Source organism: Tyto alba, unplaced genomic scaffold, assembly GCF_018691265.1.
Source record: "Tyto alba isolate M040663 unplaced genomic scaffold, T.alba_DEE_v4.0 Super-Scaffold_2, whole genome shotgun sequence".
NCBI lineage: Eukaryota > Metazoa > Chordata > Aves > Strigiformes > Tytonidae > Tyto > Tyto alba.
The window spans coordinates 19,044,753-19,067,407 of NW_024881282.1; the positions used below are offsets into that span (position 1 = coordinate 19,044,753).

General features: G+C 38.8%; 2 protein-coding genes across 8 annotated transcripts in view; one reads left to right on the forward strand and one right to left on the reverse strand.

Moving 5' to 3' along the window:
• Positions 1-4,777, forward strand: part of RNF17 (ring finger protein 17) — a 54,192-nt gene extending 49,415 nt beyond the window's left edge. The window contains exons 34-38 of the mRNA XM_042793429.1: positions 556-712; positions 1,686-1,821; positions 3,125-3,314; positions 3,675-3,776; positions 4,140-4,777. Coding sequence (XP_042649363.1) covers positions 556-712; positions 1,686-1,821; positions 3,125-3,314; positions 3,675-3,773 — 582 coding nt within the window. The 3' untranslated portion in view covers positions 3,774-3,776; positions 4,140-4,777. The remainder of the gene's footprint in view (positions 1-555; positions 713-1,685; positions 1,822-3,124; positions 3,315-3,674; positions 3,777-4,139) is intronic.
• A 1,446-nt stretch (positions 4,778-6,223) lies between these two features.
• CENPJ (centromere protein J) lies at positions 6,224-22,649 on the reverse strand. 7 transcript variants are annotated; one of them, XM_042793297.1, is made up of 17 exons: positions 22,609-22,649; positions 20,654-21,156; positions 20,009-20,132; positions 18,969-19,202; positions 17,642-17,786; positions 16,041-16,146; positions 14,130-15,747; positions 12,567-12,699; positions 11,549-11,714; positions 10,317-10,556; positions 9,597-9,696; positions 8,556-8,653; positions 7,745-7,843; positions 7,517-7,657; positions 7,322-7,406; positions 7,101-7,221; positions 6,224-6,551 (listed from the first exon to the last, which is right to left on the reverse strand). In XM_042793297.1, the coding sequence occupies exons 2-17, from the start codon at positions 21,074-21,076 to the stop codon at positions 6,359-6,361; spliced, it is 4,026 nt and encodes a 1,341-aa protein (XP_042649231.1). In that variant the 5' UTR covers positions 21,077-21,156; positions 22,609-22,649; the 3' UTR covers positions 6,224-6,358. The 7 variants fall into 7 exon arrangements, with proteins under 7 accessions (XP_042649231.1, XP_032847046.2, XP_032847044.2 ...); XM_032991155.2 differs by having other exon boundaries at positions 8,553-8,653; positions 18,906-19,202; XM_032991153.2 differs by having other exon boundaries at positions 8,553-8,650; positions 14,112-15,747; positions 18,906-19,202.
• Between the last annotated feature and the right edge of the window lie 6 nt (positions 22,650-22,655).

A 22,655-nucleotide genomic window follows, 5' to 3' on the forward strand; every position in this document is an offset into this window, starting at 1 on the left:
AAAAAAAAAAAAAAGGCGTTTTATTTAGAAGCTGTTATGTAGGTTTTAATTCGCCTATGCATGTTGTTTAAACTTTCAGTTTCCTTGACCTACAGCATTATACTGATGACCCAGTTATAAATTAGGTGAGCGGAACGTCTTTGCGTAGCAAACAAAAAACACCATTTCAAAAATTCTTCTTTCATTAACTTTGATCTTTGGTTTGATTTTATGAAGTGAGATTATTTACCAAGTAGCAGGAGGAAGGAATCCTAGTAAGACACAGCCATGAAATCTTACATGGGTATATTCTCTAGTATAATTACATTCTTTTCTTTCTTACTTTTTAACATTGAAACATGGTGTTAATAAATCATGACTGTCTTCTGCTTCTGGAAAAAAAAATATGTGACTAGGAAATTATTCATAAATTGAGGGAAGAAGGGGAGCAAGGATGTGCTGAACCTTACAAAGATGGGAACAAGTAATCTTCTAATAATCTTTGCTCACTGATGGAATTTTAAGGGTCTAAGTCATCTGCAAAAATTGTAATGTGAGAGCCTTTTCTTTGAGTAGGTGTATATTTGCCTTGATCCTTCTAAGAACCTTACGAAACAGTCTGCCACAGAGGGAGATGCCAACTGTGACTCAAAGTTGGAGAGTCTTGATGAAGCCCTGAAGTGGTGCAATGAAAGTGTGGAGTCTCTTCCTCTCCTAACATGCTTCCGAACAGGTATATTAGTGTTTTTATTTTCCTTGTTGTTTCATGTGGATGTACAAAAAGCCTGAAATTCTTTTTGAATAATAGGAATAATTATATTCCTATGTATCTTTAAATAAAACTTCTGGAGAATAAGAAGTAATGCAACAGATACACTATAATCATATGTTTTTACTTTAATGAAACTCAGACTTCGGTGTCATTCTGCTACACTGGAAAATGATGGAAAGAACTCAGAATTCAGATGCTTGTTAAAGTTGATAAACTGAGTTTAGATTGCCTATGCCAGTAATAAAACTTTTCACTTAAGGTGACTGTCACTGAAGCTGTAACTGTGAAAATCTTGCTAGTAAATACTCAAAAGACACAAGTTATGTACAGAAAATCATGTTATCAGGAGTTAGAAATTATGTGACCCCTGAAGAGCATGATTTCACGTTAATTGTGGATTTCTCCATTTAGGCAAAAGATGGACTTAAATTCTCTTGTCCACAGCTCTTGGGCCTAAAATAATATAAAGCATATGGGTCTAAAACTTTGTAAAGAAACCAGTTATTGCCAGTACTTGGTTCTACTGACTAGTAAAATTCTGGTTGAGGTTTTAGGCAGCATCTGCCTTGTGTCCTCCAGACTACTATTTATTCTCTTACAGACCAATCTGTTCACTAACTGAAATGTGCAAACGAGACGAAGTTGAAAAGTTTAAATGTTAAACAGTTTGGATCACTATCTTTAACAAGCAGTTTTCTGTTAATCCTCATCATTACCATGTGAGGTAGAAAAATTTGACTTAAATTGCATACTCGTAATTGTGAATAGGGGTTCAGAGAGAATTGGAGGATGCATAGAACAAAATAGTAGCGTGAATTAGAGAAGGAAGAAAAAACTTGGTCATGAAGTAAAATGGATTTTAAAATTCAGTTAGATTGTACTGCATTGTGAGTATATTTTGGGGTGTTTTGTGTTGTTTTTTTTCTTTTTACAGAAATGCCTTGCCTTGTAGAATACCAGGATGGTTTATGGTATAGAGCAAAGCTCCTCTCCATTGAAGAATTTGACCCTGTTAAGATCCTGGTTCAGTTTGTTGACTATGGTAGTTTTTCAGTTGTCCCAACAAGCAGGTAAATACATCAGAAAGAATGCGTGTAAAACGTCTATGTGTATATGTATTTATACACTGATATTATAAAATATGTACTTATAAATTATGTATTTTTACATTTATTATTATTTGATTTTATATAACTATAGATGTTTGTAATAATTTGGCATTAGATTTCAGTTGGAGACAAAGCTGGTTGGATGGTTCACTGATTTCTATCTGCAGGGTATGGGGTTGTGCATCTGCTTCTCAGGTTGTTCTGAGAAGCCCGTTATTATGATATTAGATTTCTCCATCATCTGCGGGTTACTTAACCTGTGAAGTAGGCTCAGGTTTACAGTCTGCTTTTGCACCTAAGAAGCTTATGCAGAATAGGGACTGAGCCCTCCAAGTGTACAAACAAATGCTCTGATCCTGTGCAACAGCAATCTGCACAGAAGACAGCTGGGGGATGAGATAAGGGAGTATCTGAGGGGGACACACCCCGCTCTGCTGTGTGGAAAGTGGAAGTTCAAATCCCTGTTGTGCCTGGTGCCAAGCAGCCGTAGAAACTGCTCCTGTGCTGACACACAGGTGTCAGTTAAATGTCTCAAACCCCCCAGGCTTTTAGGGTCCCATAATCTTGTCTGACTTTGCTCTCTGGAAGCACTTTCACTTCAGATATATATATATACTGCGCTTGAGCTCATTGGGGAATCTGCGGGTCCTTGCTGAAGATGAGGCAAAAGGGGGATTTGAACAGATTTTGTGCTTCATGGACTGCTGGGGTCATGGGAGAGCGTGTGTTTTATGTCAGGGTTGTGTTTCCTGCTCTGTTTCCCCATTCCCTCGTTTCTGGAATAGAAAGGTAGAAGAATGGAGATGATGATATAAAACTAAGGTACCTATTGCCAGTTGTGTGTCTAGAGCACGTCCAGGCCTGAAGCACTTTGGACCACAAAGGTCTGTGTCATCTTCCAGACGCACCAGATCTGGTAACTGCGTTGTGATGAGTCACGCTTGCACTCCTCTGCTCAAATCTGCATTAGGCACTTGAGCCTCCTCCCCCTGGGGAGCCAGCGTGCCTGGCGGGCTGAGGGGTCTGTGTGACACTGGCCTGCTTCTTGGTACTTACTGTGCTGAAGTCTTTCAAGAGGGCCTGGATCCAGCGGATGAATTGTTTGGCCTCACACCAGCATGCTACTGTAAAGCAGGGAACTCTTATCCCAGTTTACACACCATGAATATACTGCATGAGCCATTAGGCTGTCCTTACCTCCATACTGACAGTTTAACTTGACAGGTGGATTGTTGCAGGCAAACATTTTTCATTTTTTTTCTAGATTGCGCCACATACCTTATCATCTGCTGAAGTATCCTGTTCAGGCAGTACGAGCTCTGTTGGCTGGATTTAAACCTGCTTTATATGATGCAAATGTGGAAAGGATTCCTTATTCCCCAGAATGGAGTGTGGAAGCATTGTGGGCTATGATGGAGTGTGTGGAAGGAAAACAGCTCTCTGCTTCCATACATGTGAGAGACACTTTCTTTTTTGATCCTAGTTCTTGGTCAGCCTAAAATTCTTACTAGCACTCTATTTCTGAGTATTTGTTTTACTGTGAACCCCCATAATTTAAAATTGTCAACCATTTACTGTGAAGGAATGCCAATGAAGAGAAGATCACATGGTGCTCTTCTGGATCCTGCAAACAAAAAGTTTCTGAGCATTCCTGTTACTTTAAAACCAGTCTCCTTTACCTAAAACCAGAAATACTATTTGTATATTCACAGTTCCATTTAGGCAGTGAGTATAGCCAGTAAAATAACTTCTACTATTGATTAGCTTGAGATTTAAATCTGTTACTGTCAAAACTGTCAACTTCTGATTTTCAGACTCTTTCACCAGAGGTCACCATTTCTTTGTATGAAGATGATGAAAACCTAGTTCATATGAAGCTGATAGAAATGGGACTTGCAGCTTTGGATGAGTGACATGTAAGTACAGTGAATATGAACTACGAATTAATTCTGTTGCAACAGTGTGATTCCGGAAGTTTTAAGCAAGGTCTAAACTGTCAGTAACGCAGACAACTAGAGTTTTATTTAAAAAAAAAAAATCTCTTCTGTCTGCACTTCCACTCTATTCATAAAATAAAATGCTGTTAAAAAAAACCAGTTCCTTTACATACACATTACTGAAGCCCACAGTACTGTTTTAAGAACTAAGAGGTACTGAAACAGACCCCTAAGGCAGTATAACAGAAGGAGCTTTTGCTGCTAGTAACAAGATGGTAACCTGATGTGTGACAGCGTACTCTGCCCAAACAATCAAAATTAATTGTTTTTCTTCATTTTCAGCCTTCTATCCCAGTGTCCTGTGCCAGCTGTTCTCAGACAGATTCATGATAACATACGGATATCCATACATCTAGTCAAACATGGAATATTTTAAATGAAAAGCGTTACAGTGTGTTGTCTAGAAAATACTGGAGACCTGTTTTTTCAGATTTCTTTACCAGCTCTATGTTAACTAGTCCTTTTCTCTCCAATTTAATAAGGACTCTTCTAATTGATGTTTAGAAATAATGTTCCCACCACTCTTGAATCTTGAAATAGTGAAACCCACCTTTTGACCTTAGAGCGTCAACTGATGTTCTGTGATATCCTTTCATAACAGTGCATGGAATTAATGTATGGTAGTAAAGAAATAGTTAAAAGCGCTTGTTTTGGTATCGTGTTAGAAGACTTGAAAGGAAGATTATAGTTTTATTACTGCGATGCTTCAGGCATATTTGGTGAGACTTTTCCAGCACCAGAGTCTGGAAGCAGGAGCAAACAGTTGGGGGTAGGGGACTGTTACTGTCTTTGTTCTGGACCATGTTTGTATTACTGCTGTTTTCGGTCACAATGAGATGGGTGTCTTTGCACCTCCTTCCCACTCCTAGAGCTGCAGTGTTCAGTTGGAAGTGTTGGAATAAACAGGAGCTTGCTCAGCATGGTTGTTTTCCTTTACTGCTACAGTATGTAAGGTTGCTTTCAGCTGTCTCTGTTGTACTAGTGTAACATTTAAATCTCTACCCCTTTCAGTCTCCCCCTAAACAATTATGTCTTGATTATCAAGGAAAAAACATACACAGTGAAGACTCCATCAGATCTCTGGGTGACCAGTTCCAGTACTGAGTCACCCTCGCAGTAAAAAAGTCTTTCTTGATGTTCAGAGGGAAGCTCCTGTGTTTCAGTTTGTGCACATACACACTTACCCTTAGGTAGGCCTCTTCCATCAAGATCACCTGAAAGCAAGTGTACAAAGCTTCCCTCAGCAGTGTCACTCAGGCACGCTGCAAGGGTAACATGCCTGTCCATACAGGCAGCAGCAGAGTCCCTTCACAGTTTTAGTACATGTTCTGTTATTAAGCAGACATGCTGTATGGTGTTGCAAATACCCTACAGAGCTGTCATGCGCTGTCTTCAGAATGTGTTTCTTTCCTTATTTAAAAAAAAAAAAAAAAAGAAAAAAAGGGCAAACAAAACTTGCTTAAAGGCACTTAGCCATGAATTACATAAGAGCTGTTGTTTAAGACTGCCAGGACCTGCCTATTCACACCCCACCAAGCAACTTACAGTTGTGAGTAAACAATTCCCACTACTGCAAGTTGATTTACCCCTTGAGTGAAAAAGGGGCACAGGCACAGTTAACTACAGAGCTTGCTTTCACTGAGGAGAGAGCAGGGATGAACAAAGGAAAGGAAATATCTTCTACTGTGTGAACGAATTAAAGTCTTCAGTATGCACTACAGTGGAGAGTTAGAGCGGATACTCCAGCAGTACCACTTTGCTTGTAGATACTGCAGAATACTAAAAGAAAGTTAGCTTAAAAACGCCTGCTAGGTGGGAGAATTGGATGAGATTACCTTTGTTGATTTCTGGCATTTCCTCCAGCATTTCTAAGTAACTTGGAGCATTAACCTGTCCCAGTCTCACCTGTCCTAGCCTTATGAATATGGAAGAGCAATTTACAAAACAGACTTTGGGGTCTGCTCATGCTGTTGCCTCCTAACTGTGAAATAAAGAAAAATTAAATTTACAAGGGAATAGCCTAAGGCTAACAGAAAAGGAATACTGTCATTTGTTTACTCTGAAGTCAAGCAATAAGTAAACTGATATCCAGACTCCTAAATCTGGCCTTTTGTATTTCACCTCACCAATAGTTCCAACAGCACAACTTTTTACTGTGGATTGAAGAATCTTGTGTCTTGGTTGTCTCAAATAAGGCAGTCTAGAGGCTGGTTTAATGAATTTTCACTGACAGCTGAGGATTTAATTAAAAAAAAAAAAAAAAAAAACCACCTTTAAACTAGATAACAGAATACTGAGTCAGTAAACTGCTGCTTAAAAGTAGAAATAGGAAAAAATTAGAAAAAGCTCTGATGTATTAACACGCACTGAAAAATAAATTTATTTCAGGAAAACTATAAACAATATATACACAAGAAGCTTAAAGGGGTTTTTCTTCTTGTTTACAGGAATGTACAATAATTTTGATGATGTGCTAACATTTCTGACGGTTTTGACATGACCTACAACTTAGTGTCCATGATAATGTTACCATCCTTGTCCTTTACTCTTACTCTCCCAGAGACATACTTTGTTTCTTGCTGTCCATTCATATACACAGTCTTGACAGTACCATCAGGATACTCCCGTCTCTTGAACTGTGGTGTGTGTAGTTCTCTCTGGCCATTATTGAACTCTATAGTTTTGCTTCCATCTCTGCATTAAATAAATGTATATAAGTACTTTTCTAAAAAAAAAATAAATCATTGTAAGGACTATACATAGGCTTAAGCTTAATCTCAGATAAAATATTAAATATGCAAGCCTAAATGAAGGAAGAACTTAAAAGTCAGGCTTTCCACAGATACTGTATTTCGTAAGTATCATCCCAGCTGGTTGGTACTGACAAACCTGCTTCTGCAAAACTGACATGAAAGGTTTAATGTTTTGAGGGCTATCAGTTATCGGCCGTCAGTCAGACCTGCTTGCTGCACCAGCTAGGTTCTCACATGTTCTCTAGAATTATATACAAATCAAAAAAACCTCTCAGGCTAGGGTATGAGTAAATATATACAGGCATTCAGTCTTTATGTCTCCTCCAAGCTACAAAAAAAAATCTCAAACAGTAAATACATATTCACAGTACAGTATATTCAAATGTAAACTTCTAGAAATAGATCTGTCAGCATGTACTGCCTCTGTCAGTGAGCCCTAACGGCTCCTTTCCCGTCGACAGCCTACAGTACCTGAAAAGGCAAAGCTTACCGCTGAATACGAACAATAGTACCATCTGGAAAGATACTTTCTTCTTGCCCATCAGTAAATAAATTTTTAATAGTTTGGTCTGGGAAGGTAATTTCTTTCTTGCCATCAGGATAATGTTTTTCTGAAATATATTTTGAGACAATACACTTATACAAATACAGGTGTATGTATATATATGAGCAGCAGTTTTGAGGGTTGGTTGGGTTGGAAGATTTCTTTACCTATTTGTCCATTTGAAAACTGCAAGACCTCTAAGCCATCAGAGTATGTAGTATGTGTGGTCTTAGTATCAGCATAATAATAAATCTGCAGAAAACAGTTCAGATTTAACATAATTAGTGAGAAATTTTATATGTGTGTGTACACATTTATGCATAAATATGTATAGAAAAATGCAGAAGATGTAGGGTACATACCACTGTTTGATCAGGCATAACCTGCTTCACATCCCCATTGAAGAAGGTTATAGTTACAGTCTTCCCATCGGAACCCACTTTTTTCCATGTCCCATTGGGGAAAAATACGAGGTGACAGCCATTTTTCAAGACCTTTTCAACCTAATAAATACATTACAGAGAGGTCACTATTGAGCCATCACACTCATTCATCTTTGACAACAGCTGTCATGCGGAATTTGAGTTTACCTTTCCATCAGGATAAGCAGTTTCTCTCTGTATCTCTTCACTGTCTGTATATGCAGGTGCAGATGGCAGTGACACATGAGCTTCATCAGGAGAGGTATCCTAAAATGACAAAATAATCTCGGCATAAATTCAAACTGAGCTTTGTCTTTATACTTTTTTTTTTTTTTCCTAGGCTGACAGATAGTTTAGGAAACAAGGAGTATCAGGAGAGGAAGACAGGTATAGGAAGACAAACACAGTCTGGGTTTTATGCAAGTCCTGGTATAATTCAGGTGGTAAGACAGACTGAGCCGCAGCAGTAATGGGTTGTCTGGGGTCAACTGTAGTCTGGACTAAAGTGGAATTAAGTGGTGTGTTGTAGGATGGTGCTCAACTGCCTTAAGTCATCCATACCAAGCTAGGAAATTAAGTTCCATAAAGCCTGAATGCTACCTACAGCAAACAGTGTAAGAATTAATTCAACTATTTACAAGATCCTTGCACAGTTGCCCTGCATGGAGCATATAAACATCCATCATTTTCCCCTCTCTCAAAAGGTAAAACATTTTGCAAAATTCAAGGGAGCAGGAGATTATTGGTTTATTTTCTTTCCTCAGTCAAAAGAATGTTGCAACTACAAGGCACAGGTAAAACACTGCATTGACTACTTCTCAGCCATTTTCTGGTATGACAATAAAATTGCAGTTAAAGAACATAAGGTAGGTCAACAGTTTCACCCGTCACCCTCCAGATACTCATTTAAGTACAAGTAACTTGGTTTATTTTAGTTTTTCCTCCCCCTTAAAAATCAAATCGATACAGGACTTACTACCATAAAAGTCCTAGAAGAATCTTCTAGTGCTGTCACTGTTTCAGAGTTGCTTCTGTCACTGGCAGGTCCTGATGCAGGTGTTCTAGAAAGCTTTCCTACTGAGATACATGTAATACAGTTAATTTGGACAGTGAAATTAAAGTTTTAAGTGTTATAGTTACAGATGGGGTCAAGCTGTACATTTCTTAAGTGCAGTAGAAACTGAAAGCAGTACATTTATGAAAAGAATCAGCATAAGCCAGCTCCCACGGGTATGTCATTTATGTGTCAGCAAGAAGCTATAACTGAAGAGTCATTGCAACAGGTGTAATACTTGCACTTTTTCTCCTATTTCATCTCTCTGGATTTACAAAGGATTTCCTCCCCCCTCCAGGGATCTAGACAGCATTATTAGTTATGACTTACAATGACTAAAGGAAGACCAGAAGAACCTTTTCAACAGGAACTGATCAGCAGACTTTTCCCACATCTCTCCTACCACACCAGAAAGATTACCAAAATAAAACCAGCAAGGGCTTCAATTCTTCAACATACTCCTGTAGCAGAGAACGTGGTGGTTGCTCGAGCTGTCAGAGGTGCCAAAAAAAGTACCCTCCAGTTACCTTCTGTATGTGATTAGTCATTAGGAAGGGGCACGGCTGCCAGCAGCACTTGCTCCTAACTGTGAACAAGGAACACGCGCTACAGCAGTGCGCAGGTGATCACGGCTCTAACAGAAGGTTCCGAGGGGACACAGCAGTTCCGATGCTATCAACAGCTTGGAGACATCAGTGATGAGTGCCGTTCTGGATTACAGACCGCAGCTGCTGGTACGCCCCGGAGCACTGAACATGAGCAGAAGCGTTTTCGCTCTGAGAATACTCTCATGACCACTTTCTCCAGCATCTGACCCTGCGAGGTATTTATCCACACGTTCGGGTCCGTTACAACTATTTTCTATCTACTTTTGAGGCGGTAATGCACTCTTTAATACAAGCAAAAACCAACATGAATTTTCTTTTAAAGAGTTACAGAACTCTCCGATTAGACAAACATTTATACCTTTTGCCTGTGAGTAACTTTTGCCATTTATCTTGCTGCACTTCTGTACTGGAAGAAGCGGGGATGCAGTTTGAGTTTTTGGGCCTCTATTTGGTAGACACTAAAAGAAAGGAAGTTAGTTGTGGTTTACGTGACAGTTGTTCATAACTGTTCATACAGCGGAAAAAGATGTATACACCATGTGATGTGAAATTTACTGGAAGCTTTCTGCACAAACCATACATTTTTGAGACTTGGTCAGCAGAAGGGCTTGTGAGGTGCAGCCCCAGCTATGCTTTGGAACTCTTCCTCTGTCTGCTGCCTTGCTACCAACAGCTGCGGAATGTTCATTTGATACAAGCAATCCTGAATAATACTTAGAGCTTCAAAACAAGATGTAACTGCTTTAGGCAGTGGTGAACTGCCTGGTTTGCCAGGCTGATCCTTAAGGTGCAGAGGTTCACAAGTTAGATCCCATCTATGATTTTTCTCTTATACTTGCACCATTTTTCATTTCTAAGATGAGTTCCTCAGTAGAATGGATGCTGTACATTGTGAACATTCACATTTAGAGAGAATGCAACATTAACAAAATTCTGTGTGTGTCACCACCAGCAGGGTCCCGAAGTTAATAAATTAAAAGTAAACATCTAAGTTGTAGCTATTGGATTCCAAGTTTATGATCCAAAACTCGAGAGTATTCACACAGATTAATTTAAAACGACAAGATTAATAACTTACAGATTCTGCTCTTTTTAGAGTCATCCCAGAATTTTCTATTTTCCTCTTGCTTCCAGCAGCTTCTACTTTCTTCCAGGCTTCTAGACGAAACCTCTCCATAATTTTGACTTCCTCTTTTAGCTCCATATTCTCATTTACTAAAGCTTCTATTTGATCTTTCAAACGTCTCTGGGTGGTTGACCATTTTGCCTCTCTTCTTTTTACATCTTCCTGTAACTCTGCAATTTGCTGTTTTAAAGCCTTAGAAAAAAAGCATTATAAATTAAAGAGCTTTCATTTTTGTTAACGCATTAGAAGATGTAATGGTCTAATAGAAATCAAAGCACACAAAAAGAGCACACAAGTGGCAAAAAAAAAAAATATCAGCTTAATAGGGCAGAAGGTGAAAGGTAGAAGTTTTCTTCCCTGAAAGAGATATTATTTAGGTTAGACTACCAACTTTATAAGCTCAACTGCAGTCATAGGAAGTGTCTTGCCCTTTTGGCATCCTTTACACTTCATAGATTGGCCAGTACAAATACACTTGAGACAGAAACATTAAATTTTTAAGGCTAGTCTTGAGAGAGCCCTTCAAAAATCTTGGCACAGGAAAATAGGGAGGACACAACCACATAAAACACATGTTAATCTGCCTAGCCAGTTTAGCAAATGTTGCTTCAATCCGTTGAAGTAAGGAAAATTTGTAGCGAAGGAGGAGGGAAATCCATGTGTCATGTACAGACAAGTCATATTAAACATCTCATGTACCCTACATCCTGACAATGAACAAACAAATCTTGTTTCTTAATCTCTGATACCTAAAGACCTACAAATAATAACAAAATGGAAGTTTGAAAACTGTAGAAGCTTACTACATTTGCTGTACAACAGTTATAAAGACAGAATAAACTCAAGTAGAGTTCTAGTTCGCACTTTGATCCGCTACCATGAATAAAAACTCACAACACTAACTACAGCAATTTTGTATTAAAGTTGAAGATCATCCTACCATAGTCATTAACAGTTTTTAGTATGGAAACAAGACAAAAAGATTTGCACATTGGGGGTTTTCACCTTAAAACCATCAAACAACGTTGTGAAGACTGTAGTTCCTTCCTCAGACCATGTCTACAAAGAGTTCCTATCCTGAAATCATCTGCAACCGTTCAATTAAGTTAGAATTTAGTTCTCAACTGCCTTTAAATGAATTTACATGTTCCTGTGTGGACTAGAAGAAGAATGTATTTTTATACCTGTATTTCGTCACGTTCTTTTTTATCTGGAATTGCTCTAGCTTCTGTGGTGTATTTTTCAAAAACTTTACGCTCCTTTTGCAGTTTTTTCATTTCCTTTTTTTTATATTCTTCTATTTCAGCCAGTTCTTGGGCTTTCTGCTGTTGAAAGTCCGCAATTTCTTTCCTATAATTATGAAACAAAGTTGTTTTAGACCAAAACTACTTCAAATGTGGGTTTTAAGGTAGAAAATGAAGACTAAATTTTGTGGTCATTGATTCCAATCCAGCATCTGTTACCCCAAGGAAGACTTACCCATAAATGGTGTTACTTACTTAAGGGTAAGAATTGTCACACAGTTAGTGTTTGAAGTCCAACAATATCTATTTTTATATCTTCTAGCCACAAAAGTTATTGTGAACTTAACAAAGCTTTGGCTAAAATCTTCCAACATTCTTCAAAGCAGTAGAACACCACTCCCCCGAAAGTACATGAGAAAAGAATCTGCTAACAGCAGGAGGTCACAAATGAAACATTAGCCAACAACATGATGCTGTTTCCAAACAAAACAGAAGTGACTTTGGTAGGAATAGGTATGCCACAATGAAGTCACCATAGATAATTATTCTGCTCTATATGTCACTTGTAAGTCCCCCAGTTCAAATGAAAATATTCTCAGTTTGTACACACAAACATCCAATCCAAAGGAAAAGCATCCATCATGTTAGCATGAAAATCAGTTTTGGAAGACCAATTTAGGACAGTGTTATCACTTAGAACAAAAGTACACAAATCCTTCCAAGTACAGCCTTTAAGGTTATCATATTAAACTAGCAGGGGTTCTTAATATTATAATTTGTGTGTAATAGTTACAGTTTAATATATACATAGAGCCACCAGTTTCTTTCTTGACTTAGTTTCCACTGTAACTGAAACACACCAAATATTTGCCTTGTGCTGTTGGTAACTGGACATTATGATATAGTCTGGAACAGACTAGGTAAGTGAATGCACCAAAACGTTTCAGTTAAAAATTACCTGATATTTGCCAAGGCATGCTCTCTTTCTTCACGGAGTTTAGTTAGAGTTGTATTTTCAGCTCTGAATCTCTCTATTTCAGTTTCCAATTCAGTGAGTCTCTCTCTCAGGACCTGGGATGGAACAGTGTTTCCTGCCAAAGAACAGCCAGATGCAAGTTATCTAAGCAGCATCCATAAGACAAGTAAAAATTATCACACAGTTAAAAAATAAAAACAAAAAAAAAATCAAGTGATACTATTCTAGAGATAGTAGTAGTATTGCAAAAAAATTCTACTATTGAAATAACAGAAAAGTGACATTTTAAAGCACTGTGTTATTTACTCAAGTATCTCAAATGTTGAGTATATCTGTCATCTTTGTAGAACTAAATATATCTTAGGAATTGGAATGTGAAGGGCTTCACATCAAGCTAGAGAAATTAAATGAAGGCATAAGGGCCAAGAATCAAACAGATAAGTTTATAGTTGTAAATTTTTCCAAGTTTTATTCACAACAAAGCCTGCTCACACCCATCACTGACATGAAATCTATTGCAGAGGCTGAGAACAGGATTTGTGGGCTTTTTTGCCATCCGAGTGTCCTGTTCAGTGACTACTGAAGGCTCCCAGGGTTTTAATAGTCGGTATGCAACAGAAGAGCCTAAACACTGATGTTGCAGTGTAGGTACTTGCATCACTCACCTTTAAATGCTCTGAGATTTAGTAAAAAATCCCTACTCCCCTTCCTGCAAACAACATCTAGCAGGCAGCTTTAGACAACTCTAACAAAATCAATTTTCCACAAAACAAGAAGCAGAAGTAGCAGCTTTCATATGAACTTCTCATAAAAACCTAATATCCTAACCATTCATTGGAGCAGAGTTTGAAAACAAGATCTTGCCACCTTACAGCGAAGGAATTCAAATGCTAGGCTATGCCATCATGTATTCACCAAACAACTGTATTTTTAATGATCTCACATAAATGCCACAGTTTCAACAGGAACTTTTAGAGGCAGTCCTTCCCCAGACCACAACCCTACAGTCAAAATCACCTTGGGCAAAGTGGAAAATTTAATCCATATTTCTCATATTCCATGTGAATTCTCTAGATACTATACTACTGTCAGAAAACACAGCCAGGGATGCCACCTCCTTATATTTTTAAGAGGAACAAGCTAACACAACAGTGCATAGCATAGCCCCGCTGTGGTGTAAACACACACTGCGGTGGAAAGGGAGGTACCACTTCATTTTCAGCACACCTTTGGTACTTTCCTTGATTTGGAAACAGTGATCAAGCAGCTCCAGATCAAGTTAATTCAACGAGCTGGTCTGACAAAAAATTAGCCTCCAGGAAAAAAGTTTTCATGGCTCCTACTCATTCTGCAAGCTGCATAATTGTTAGACCTGACGTCAGACATGCAGCCAGGAGAGGAAATGAAAGGTGAGAATAGGGCCGTTCCCTGCAGCAAAAGTCTGTACTTACACCCTTTGGTGTAATGTCAGGTGGCAGTTTAAGCGTTAGAAGGAAAGACTTGTATGTCGTCTTCAACATTTCCTACCAGTTGCTGTTCTCTCACCTCCTGGCTCCTGTTCCACATTTGATTTGATTTCATGCTCCGAATGACAGCCTGCCTTCTGTTTCGGTTTCAGTGAAGGAAACAGTTTCATCATCAGGTTTGACACAGGAGGTCCATGTGAATCACTGCCTACTGCAGACTCTCTGGACATTTCATCTCCCCGCTTTGGGGCAACTTTTCTCTTTATTGCCTTATCTGGGACAGTTGTATCATTCTTATTGGAAAAATCAGTCTGTAAAGGTGTTTTAGTATATTTTTCGGGTAAATCACCATTAACGTAATTTTCATCAAGATCACTCCATGTTCTTTCATCATCAAAGTCAAACTTGCTCCAACTTACACAAGACATGCTTCTCTGATGGTCTGAAGCTTTTTTAATCTTTTGCTTTGACAGTGCACTGCAATCTCTGTCTGACAGGCCAAGGTCAGCATCTCCATTTTTGCTGCCTTTGCTGATGTCTGTAGCAAAACCTCCAGAATCAAAAAATTCTGGATCACACTCTCTGTGGCTCATAAAGGATATCTTAGCATCTTCATTTTCATGCTTTAATGTGGTCTCAAATTCACTCTCAGAATCTGTAGTAGTATCACCTTTGCCCTCACCCTTATCTTCATTTACAATCCATTGATCACTTTTTACAGCAGGAACTGATGGCTTGGAAGAAGCTGAAAATATTACACTGTCTGTTTTACTCAATGGATCCTGCATTCTAAAATCTGTTCTTGAATTTAAGACTGTATGTATAACTGCTCTATCATTTGTATTTCCCTGTGTCATACAGTCTGCCTTTTTATTTTTTTTATTTATAAGTTCAACAGCCAACACCTTTACTTGCTGCTGTTTTGCCTTGATAGGGGTAGAAGACATTCTACGCCCTTTTAAAGTTTGCTGATCTTGATCCAAGATCCTTTGCACAAATGAGGAATTACTTGAGAAAGATATTTCATCTGCAGCTTGTTCTAGAAACAAAAATTCGTCTAATTCTAAATTCTCTTTTTCTTTTTCTTTTTCCCAGTTTTCCAGCTTATTCTGAAATGAAACTTCAAAAGAGAGTTCTGAATCTTTCACAGCGTGACCTACAGGACATTTAGAATTAGAAAAGGCACTGGCCAGCTCATGAGACAGCTGAGGCTTTCCTGTGACTAGTAATTTGTTTCTGATTTTGCCAGTGTTAGACTTAGCAAATTCTACTATGTTCTCTTTATTTTCTATTTTGTTGTTAATATCCGATGGGAAAGAATCTCTCATCTGTCTGTCATGATTTTTTTCTGGTTGCATTCTTGTTTCTATTGGCAGGGTATTTTTTCCATTCCTGAGTGCCAGGGTCTTCTGACTAGAACAATGTTTTTCAGGGTGATTATATTTTTTACATGGTACAAAAGGGTTCTCAGAAACCAGTTCTTTGCCAGGAGGCATAGTTTTCTTCTGTATTTGTGAAAGTACTCTGTCCACTTTAATAACATTTCTGTCATCTGAAGCCCTTTGTTGAAGTTTTGGGGCATTTTCTCCAAGTTTTGTAATTTTAGATTTGGCATTAGTGAATCTTGTTAAGCCTTCTCCTCTTTTCAGGAAGGGTCGTTTGATCACTGGTTTTGGAATGGCTGATCCATCTGTCTCCTGGAAAGGGGTCAGGAAAAGTAAAACATAAGATGTTAAAAAGCCCCCCACATAGTTTGAAGATTTCTTCAAACAAACCCCACATACGAGTCAGAATTTATGTAGTACCTTTCTACTGGACTTCTAAAGATATCTGAAATTAAATATTTGGGCCTTAGTGTTTTATATTTAAGAATGTGAATATTTCATTCAGTGTTAGCTTTTGATGCTAGAATCTTCCTTGTACATTTTTCAAGCACGTATTGCAGCTTGGCATGATACATAAAGAAAAATAAAATAAATAAATAAATAACCTGTAACTTCTGGTATTGCTCCAGACGCTGCTCTTCTAATTGTATCTGTTCTTCCAGGAATTCTTCAAATGTCTGTTTCTTCTCCTGAATTGCAGCTTTAATAGGTCTTGTGTAATTTAAACAAACAAATAAATCAATCAAGTCTTACATTTCTACATAAAGTAACTGTGTTTAACATCAGTGCTATTCAAAGACCTACGGCGTAGTTACATAAAAGATGACAAATTATGTGGTACTTTGGTCATTAAGTGTCAAAGTTAATCTGAGAAATGCATTCTAACACTAGCTGCTTATTGTTTGAGAAATGGTTTCTCAGTTCCCTGCTATAGTTAATTTACAAATCTAAAAGATACTGTATGTAGGTTTTACTGTTTCTTCTTTCATTCGCTGTCTCAATGATTCTTTCTTAGGCCCAGACCACCAAACTTTCACTTGTATTTTACTCATGCTGCCAATTTCTACTGTATCACCTTCCCACTCAGTAATGCTGCTGAGATCATGTCCCTTATCTCCCCCTTTGATACTCCTCCTCCTTCCCAGGAGTACTGGGTCTGGCTGGGATGGAGTCAGCTTTCTTCATAGCATTCCATATGATGCTGCGGTTTGGATTTGTGACTACAGTGTTTTAGCTATTACTGAACACTTCTTGCACAGCATCAAAGTTCTCTTTGGTTTTTCATGCTGCTCCCTGTCCCCAGCAAGTAGGCTGAGAGGGGACACAGCCAGAACAGCTGACCCAAACTGACCAAAGGGACATGCCATGCCATATAACATCATGTTCAGCAGCAAAACCTGGGGGCTTGGTCTTCCAAAAGTAACTGTTGCTCGGGGACCAAGTGGGCATTGGTCTGCTTATGGGAGGTAAGCATGACTGCCTTTGCATCACTTGGGGTTTTTTCCCTGTCTTTCCTTTACTTGTTAAGCTGGTTTTATCTCAACCTGCAAGTTTTCTCAAGTTTGCCTCCCTGATACCCCCTCCTATTCTGGGGGACAGAATGAGCAAGCGTCTGGGCAGGTGCTTAGCTGCTGTGTGGGCTCAATCCACCACAGCCTGGAAAAAGTGTTTCTTGTTTGTTGCAGACAAGGCAGAGCTTTAAAATGATGCCAACCACTACTGTTATTCTGTCAACTCCATAAACAAAGTTTTTACCATACATGGGAAGGCTTCTGCCACAAGCACAATTATTACTTCTTATTCATATACAGACATTTAAACAAACATAACTCCTGGTAATAAACTAAAAGTCACAGCCTTTTACTCCTCCTTCACATTACTACTTTCACCACGTAACAGTGAATAGGAGGTTGCAATAAATCAAACGGGGAACGGTAATTATAACTGCTTATATACTAAGCTATACTAAAATGTGCTTCTAAACTATCATTACCACAGGCTACACACACCTCTCCAGCCAGTACGCAACATCACATCTTTCACAGCGTAATTTCAAGCCAGAACTTCTCTTACTACAGGTCTCCACAGTACCTAGTAAAATGGAATCCTTGGTTGAGAAAGCTACACAGATTGAGAATATCAGGTCTCAGAATTCAACCAAACTTGTGTTATTTGACAAAAACTATGTAATAATGGTCTGGGTTACCTTTCCTCTGTATTAGTCCACAAATGGTTTCCTCCACTGGAATTTTCAGAGAGATCTGCACTTTCCACACATAAAGGATCAATGTGAAGATCTTCACTCTCCATTAATATTTCCACCTTTTGTTCTGGACACCACATGTTTTTTCCTATTAAATTAATAGAATTTTTTTTCCTCCCGAACAACAAATCAGTTTTCAACTCATACTTTAAGCATCATTCAGGTCAGATTAAAAACAGAAGGGAGATTCATAGTAATGTAGTCTGAATTCCTATATAAAATAGTCCTAAGATTTCCCCAAATTAATTCTTACTTGAATTTGACCTTTCTTTTTAAAGGAACCTACAATTATTTATTCAAAATTTTACACAGACCTTAAATAACCCATTCTGATTGTTCATCTTCTTTCTCCTATTGTTAATTTATGGCTTAAAGATAAAATAACAAAAATTTGGATGTCTGCTGCACTGACATCTTATCAAGCTTCTGTTTCCTATGTATATATGTATAAATTAAGATCAATTTATCCCTTCACATCCTCTTAAACCAAGCCCTCTGATTAAAAGCTTTAAAGCTGGTATGAAGTATGATAAAATGCAATCTCCTAACTTTTCCCCAAAACCACCACAGGTTAGTAAGGTTTAACTTCATTCAATTGCTAGATTGAAACCAAAACCTCTATTCCAGTCATAGCAGCAGAGTAGTCATGCTGGTGCCAATGGTAAAACTGAGAAGAGGAGAAAAGATAAAGAACTCCAGTGCATTGCTTCTGATGTACAAATAATTTTTAGTCATATAGTGCGACCTTGATTCCTAATTCCAGTTCAGTTACTAAGCCTCACAATAGAGTTGATCTGAAGACATTCTGTATCCCTGGATAGATTGTTATTTTCCATTTGCCACGTGAAAATGTGGGTACAGATCAGCCCAAACAATTCAGCTATCCAGTATCTGTCAATACGTGCTATTTTCCCCGTCTTTATCATAAATAAGCTTTAGCAGTAATTATTATTTTTTTTTCCTAAAATAGACAAGCATTTCATGCAGACAGAAGAACTTGATTTTTGTCTCCTGCTTTTAACAAAACTCACATGGACATTAACAGGAACACTCAGAGGTCTGTAAGCTGTTAGTAAACCAACCAACAAATGAAGTAAGACAAAACCTGTATAAAATCTTCACAATAAGTAGCAGAAAATTATGCTCAGTAACTACAAGGGGAAAAAAACCCACCACACACCAAGTTATCTTTCTACAAATGACCAACCAGTAATGTATTTGTCTTCCTCATTTTTCAAACAATTCTGCATTTTCAGAGGCACATCCAGACCTTGTTTCTCATAGGCAGGCACTCCTGAAACACTGTTCTTCAAAGATGAGGTGCAATCTTTGTTGTTAAACTTTTGTAAAAAATCACTGTCTTGTGCATCTGGAGAAACTATTGGTGCATAAGCTCTGTCTTCAAAGATATTCTGATACCAAGGTGATGGCAATTGGTATAAAGTTGTTAAGCCCACTGAATGCCCAGATCTTAACTTTTGACTTTCAGCCTTTAGAGTACAGCCTTGAAATTAAAAGAAAAAAAAATGGCTGTGACATTGTATTTGTATTACACCACCACTGTTCCACAGAAGAAAAGAAATGGCACTGAAGGCAAGACTGATGATCTAGCCTCCATCCTTATGGATGATGAGGTAATATGGATTTTGTTCACCTAAGGCTAAGCCCTAAATTCATTTTCTCAGCTAGGCAGAGTAAAATAAAGATAATCATTTAAGTCAGGTTGGACTGATAGGGCCAACTGGAGAAAATACCCCTGCTCAACTCTAAAAGCTTTTGCCAGCCCAGCACTGTCCCCTCCTTTGCACACAGCAAATGAGACTGGAAAACTGATACAGGTTACAAGTATTTATTTTTAAAGACAGATCAACTCCCTAGTCTAGTTCAGTTCATTACCTGAACAAATTCATTGCTGTGTAAGCACAAACAAGGAGTGACCATTTCACTTGGATACACTGACAGCTTAAAGCACTTGAAAGTACTGTGAGTAACAGCTAATCAGAAAGGAAAGCAACTGTTTGCTTTACACTGTCTTTTATATTTAAAATATGTTCTTCAAATCAAGGGCTCCCATCATAGCAAATACTGATCAAGTTACAATTATAGTTGGCATTCTATAAAAACAGGATAGTTTTCCTTCTGCAGTAGCACTCAACTTTCAGGCCCTGAAGCAATCCAGCATTTATCTCTGACTAATCAAGTAGTCTTCGGATGAAGATCACTGAATCCGCTTTCAGATTTTAACTGGAAAATTAGATTAAATTCTTCAGTTTACTCAAAGTACGTCATATGCTTGCTTTCTCAACTTACCAAGAACTGCTGTCTGGCCAGATACCATGCTAAGTAGCTTCTGTTGCTCTTCCATTAGCCTTTGCAGTTGCTCCATCTGTTGTTTCTTTAGCTGTTCCTGTTTCTGTTGTTGCAACTCCTTCAGCTTTTCAAACAAAAAAAAAAAATTATTAGAGGCTAAGTTTACTTAGAATGTACCACAGGGTTAATGTCATCAAGACAATGGGTATTTCTTGTCTTAAAGATGTTCTCTTTGGTAAGTATAAGATGAAGGAAATTAAGAATTTTTTCTAATATATACGCTATTTCCAGTTTGCCCAGTATAACAATTCCACTAGTCTTTAATTGACCAATCTGCAAACAATAGGAATCAGAACACTCATTTCTACTGCATGAGAAAAACATTCAAATTCTGCTCTTTTAACGTTAACTTCTACTATGCTGTGTTTTTATTAAAATATTAAATATTTCATAATAAATCTTTAAAAAAAGTATGGGATTCTGTTTTTTTTTTTCTTCTCTCCAAGACCTCAGTTACAGCCAACAGTACTAATACAAAGGACTAAGAGAAGGGAAAAAGAGTTTGCTTACTTCTAGGTATGACAAATCACATGCAGGAACAAAATAAATCTTAATGGGTATGTCAAGGAATTCTAGGACTTTTACCTGTTCAAGCTTTTGTAAGAGTGGATCGCTGTGATCAGATTTATTCTGGCCATCCACTTCACCATGGACAAAGTCTGTTTTAGAGGCTTCTACATCACATGCTGCTGCTGGAAAAGATGTTTCGGCGGTACATTGCTTAAGTGTACAAGAGCTGCCTGAATCTTCACACAAGGAGTCATCACTTACAGAACAGCTGTCTGAAAGATGCAACACTTCGGCAGGGAAAGCCGTGATGTTTTCAGGTCCAGGTAACAAATTTTCTTTGTTGATTTTTAAACCAGTGAAACTAGGATCTAATAAGACTCCAGCACGGGAACTATCGGCCATCCAATGTGCAATGAAATTTTGTTCACTACTCATATCTTCAACAGTTGGCATCTTGTAAATGGTATTCAAATTTATTTGATGATGTAGCATTAACATAACAATATTGTGTTGCGTTAGGACAGTAAAACTTTCAAAGTTCCAGGTATTTGATATGGGTGGTTACCTACTTTCAGCACCTAGAAATTAAGCACATAAAATAAAAAATCTATAACAATAGATTCCCAGTTAAAGAAAGTTACTCTCTTATAACCAACCTAGTACATTTATAAGTCACAATCTACTTGGCAATAGAAACAGCTTGGACAACAAGTAACAAACACTTTCTGTGCAGGAAATCAACATAACCCAATGTTTTATTGTATTGTTTATTTTAATGCAGTTAATTTTAACTCAAATATTATAAAGCTATGTATAATATCTTCAGGACTATGGAAAAGGATTCAGAATTTTTTTTAAGTGCCTTCAACAAAAGAGAAGTGATTTGAGGAGTTGAAAGAGAGAGTTCGCGCACAGGGCCTTCGTATTAATGCAAAGTATCAAATATGTCCATCTAAATAAACTATTTCAATGCAGCACTTTTCATTTTCGTGCCTTCCTTAGTATTTCACAGAAATTCCACAATCATCTTGCCTGTTGGCGTCTTCCTCCCAACCAGCTTTGTTTTTTAAATCCAACCCAAAAAAAAAGTTCGAAGACTGCAGAAGTTTTACTGATAACCAAATTCCTACAAGTGTCATAAAACATGAATGAATTCAGGTAGGTGGAAGACCCAAGGTGATTTCCTCAGGAAGAAAAAGACAGAACTGCTGCCGATGACGATGTGACAGCAAGAGCCTGGCCACTCGGTTGTGCTACCTCAAACTGGTCCCAGGGCAGTTAGCTCTGCCTGTGCATACAGTGCATCACGGGGAGAAGGGGCCAGGGGACAAAGGCCAGAGCAGCCCAGGCTCAACAGTCCCGCTGATCAGGAAATAACATCTCAAAGCTTCCTCATTCCCAAGAGATCAGTTTATGCCAGCTCTGGTTTAATTTTCCCACTGTAAAAGGGCTTATACTTTCAATTGAAGTTTGAAACTGTGATGAGGACAAACACCAAAATTCCCTTAGAAAAACGTTTTTCAACTGCGTTCTGTTTTGAAAGGCCACTGGAAGTTTCCCAGGGAGGCACTGGTTCCTACACAGGCAAATTCAAGTCTACAGGGCTCACGGGCTGCTTTTCCTGTCACCTTTTGGAGACCCTCCCGAGGCAGCCTGCCAGTTTAAAGCCTCCACTAAAGTTTACGGGCAGCACCGAAAGAGCTGGCAGGGCTGAAGCTGATCCGTCCCGAGGAGGGAAGGAGGGAAGGAGGGAAGGAGGGAAGGAGGGGACACCACCCACCCCACCCCCCCCAAAGGTCGCCGCTGGGGAGACGAGCAGAGCCCTGCTCCTCAGCCGAACCGAGAGGCCAGGCCGGCGTCTTCTTTCCCCCGCGGACCCAGACATTCCCCGCTGCGCTCTCACAGAGGGGGCCCGCCCTCCCCCGGCCCCTCACAGGTACCAAGGGGGCAGCAGCGGCGGCATCGCTCCTCGGGCCGCCACCACAGCAACACCCCGCTCCCGCCGCCCTCCCTCTGCTTCTATTACAAACCTGCCGCCATCGAGCAGCCTGCCGGCGCCACAGGCTGGGCACCGCCC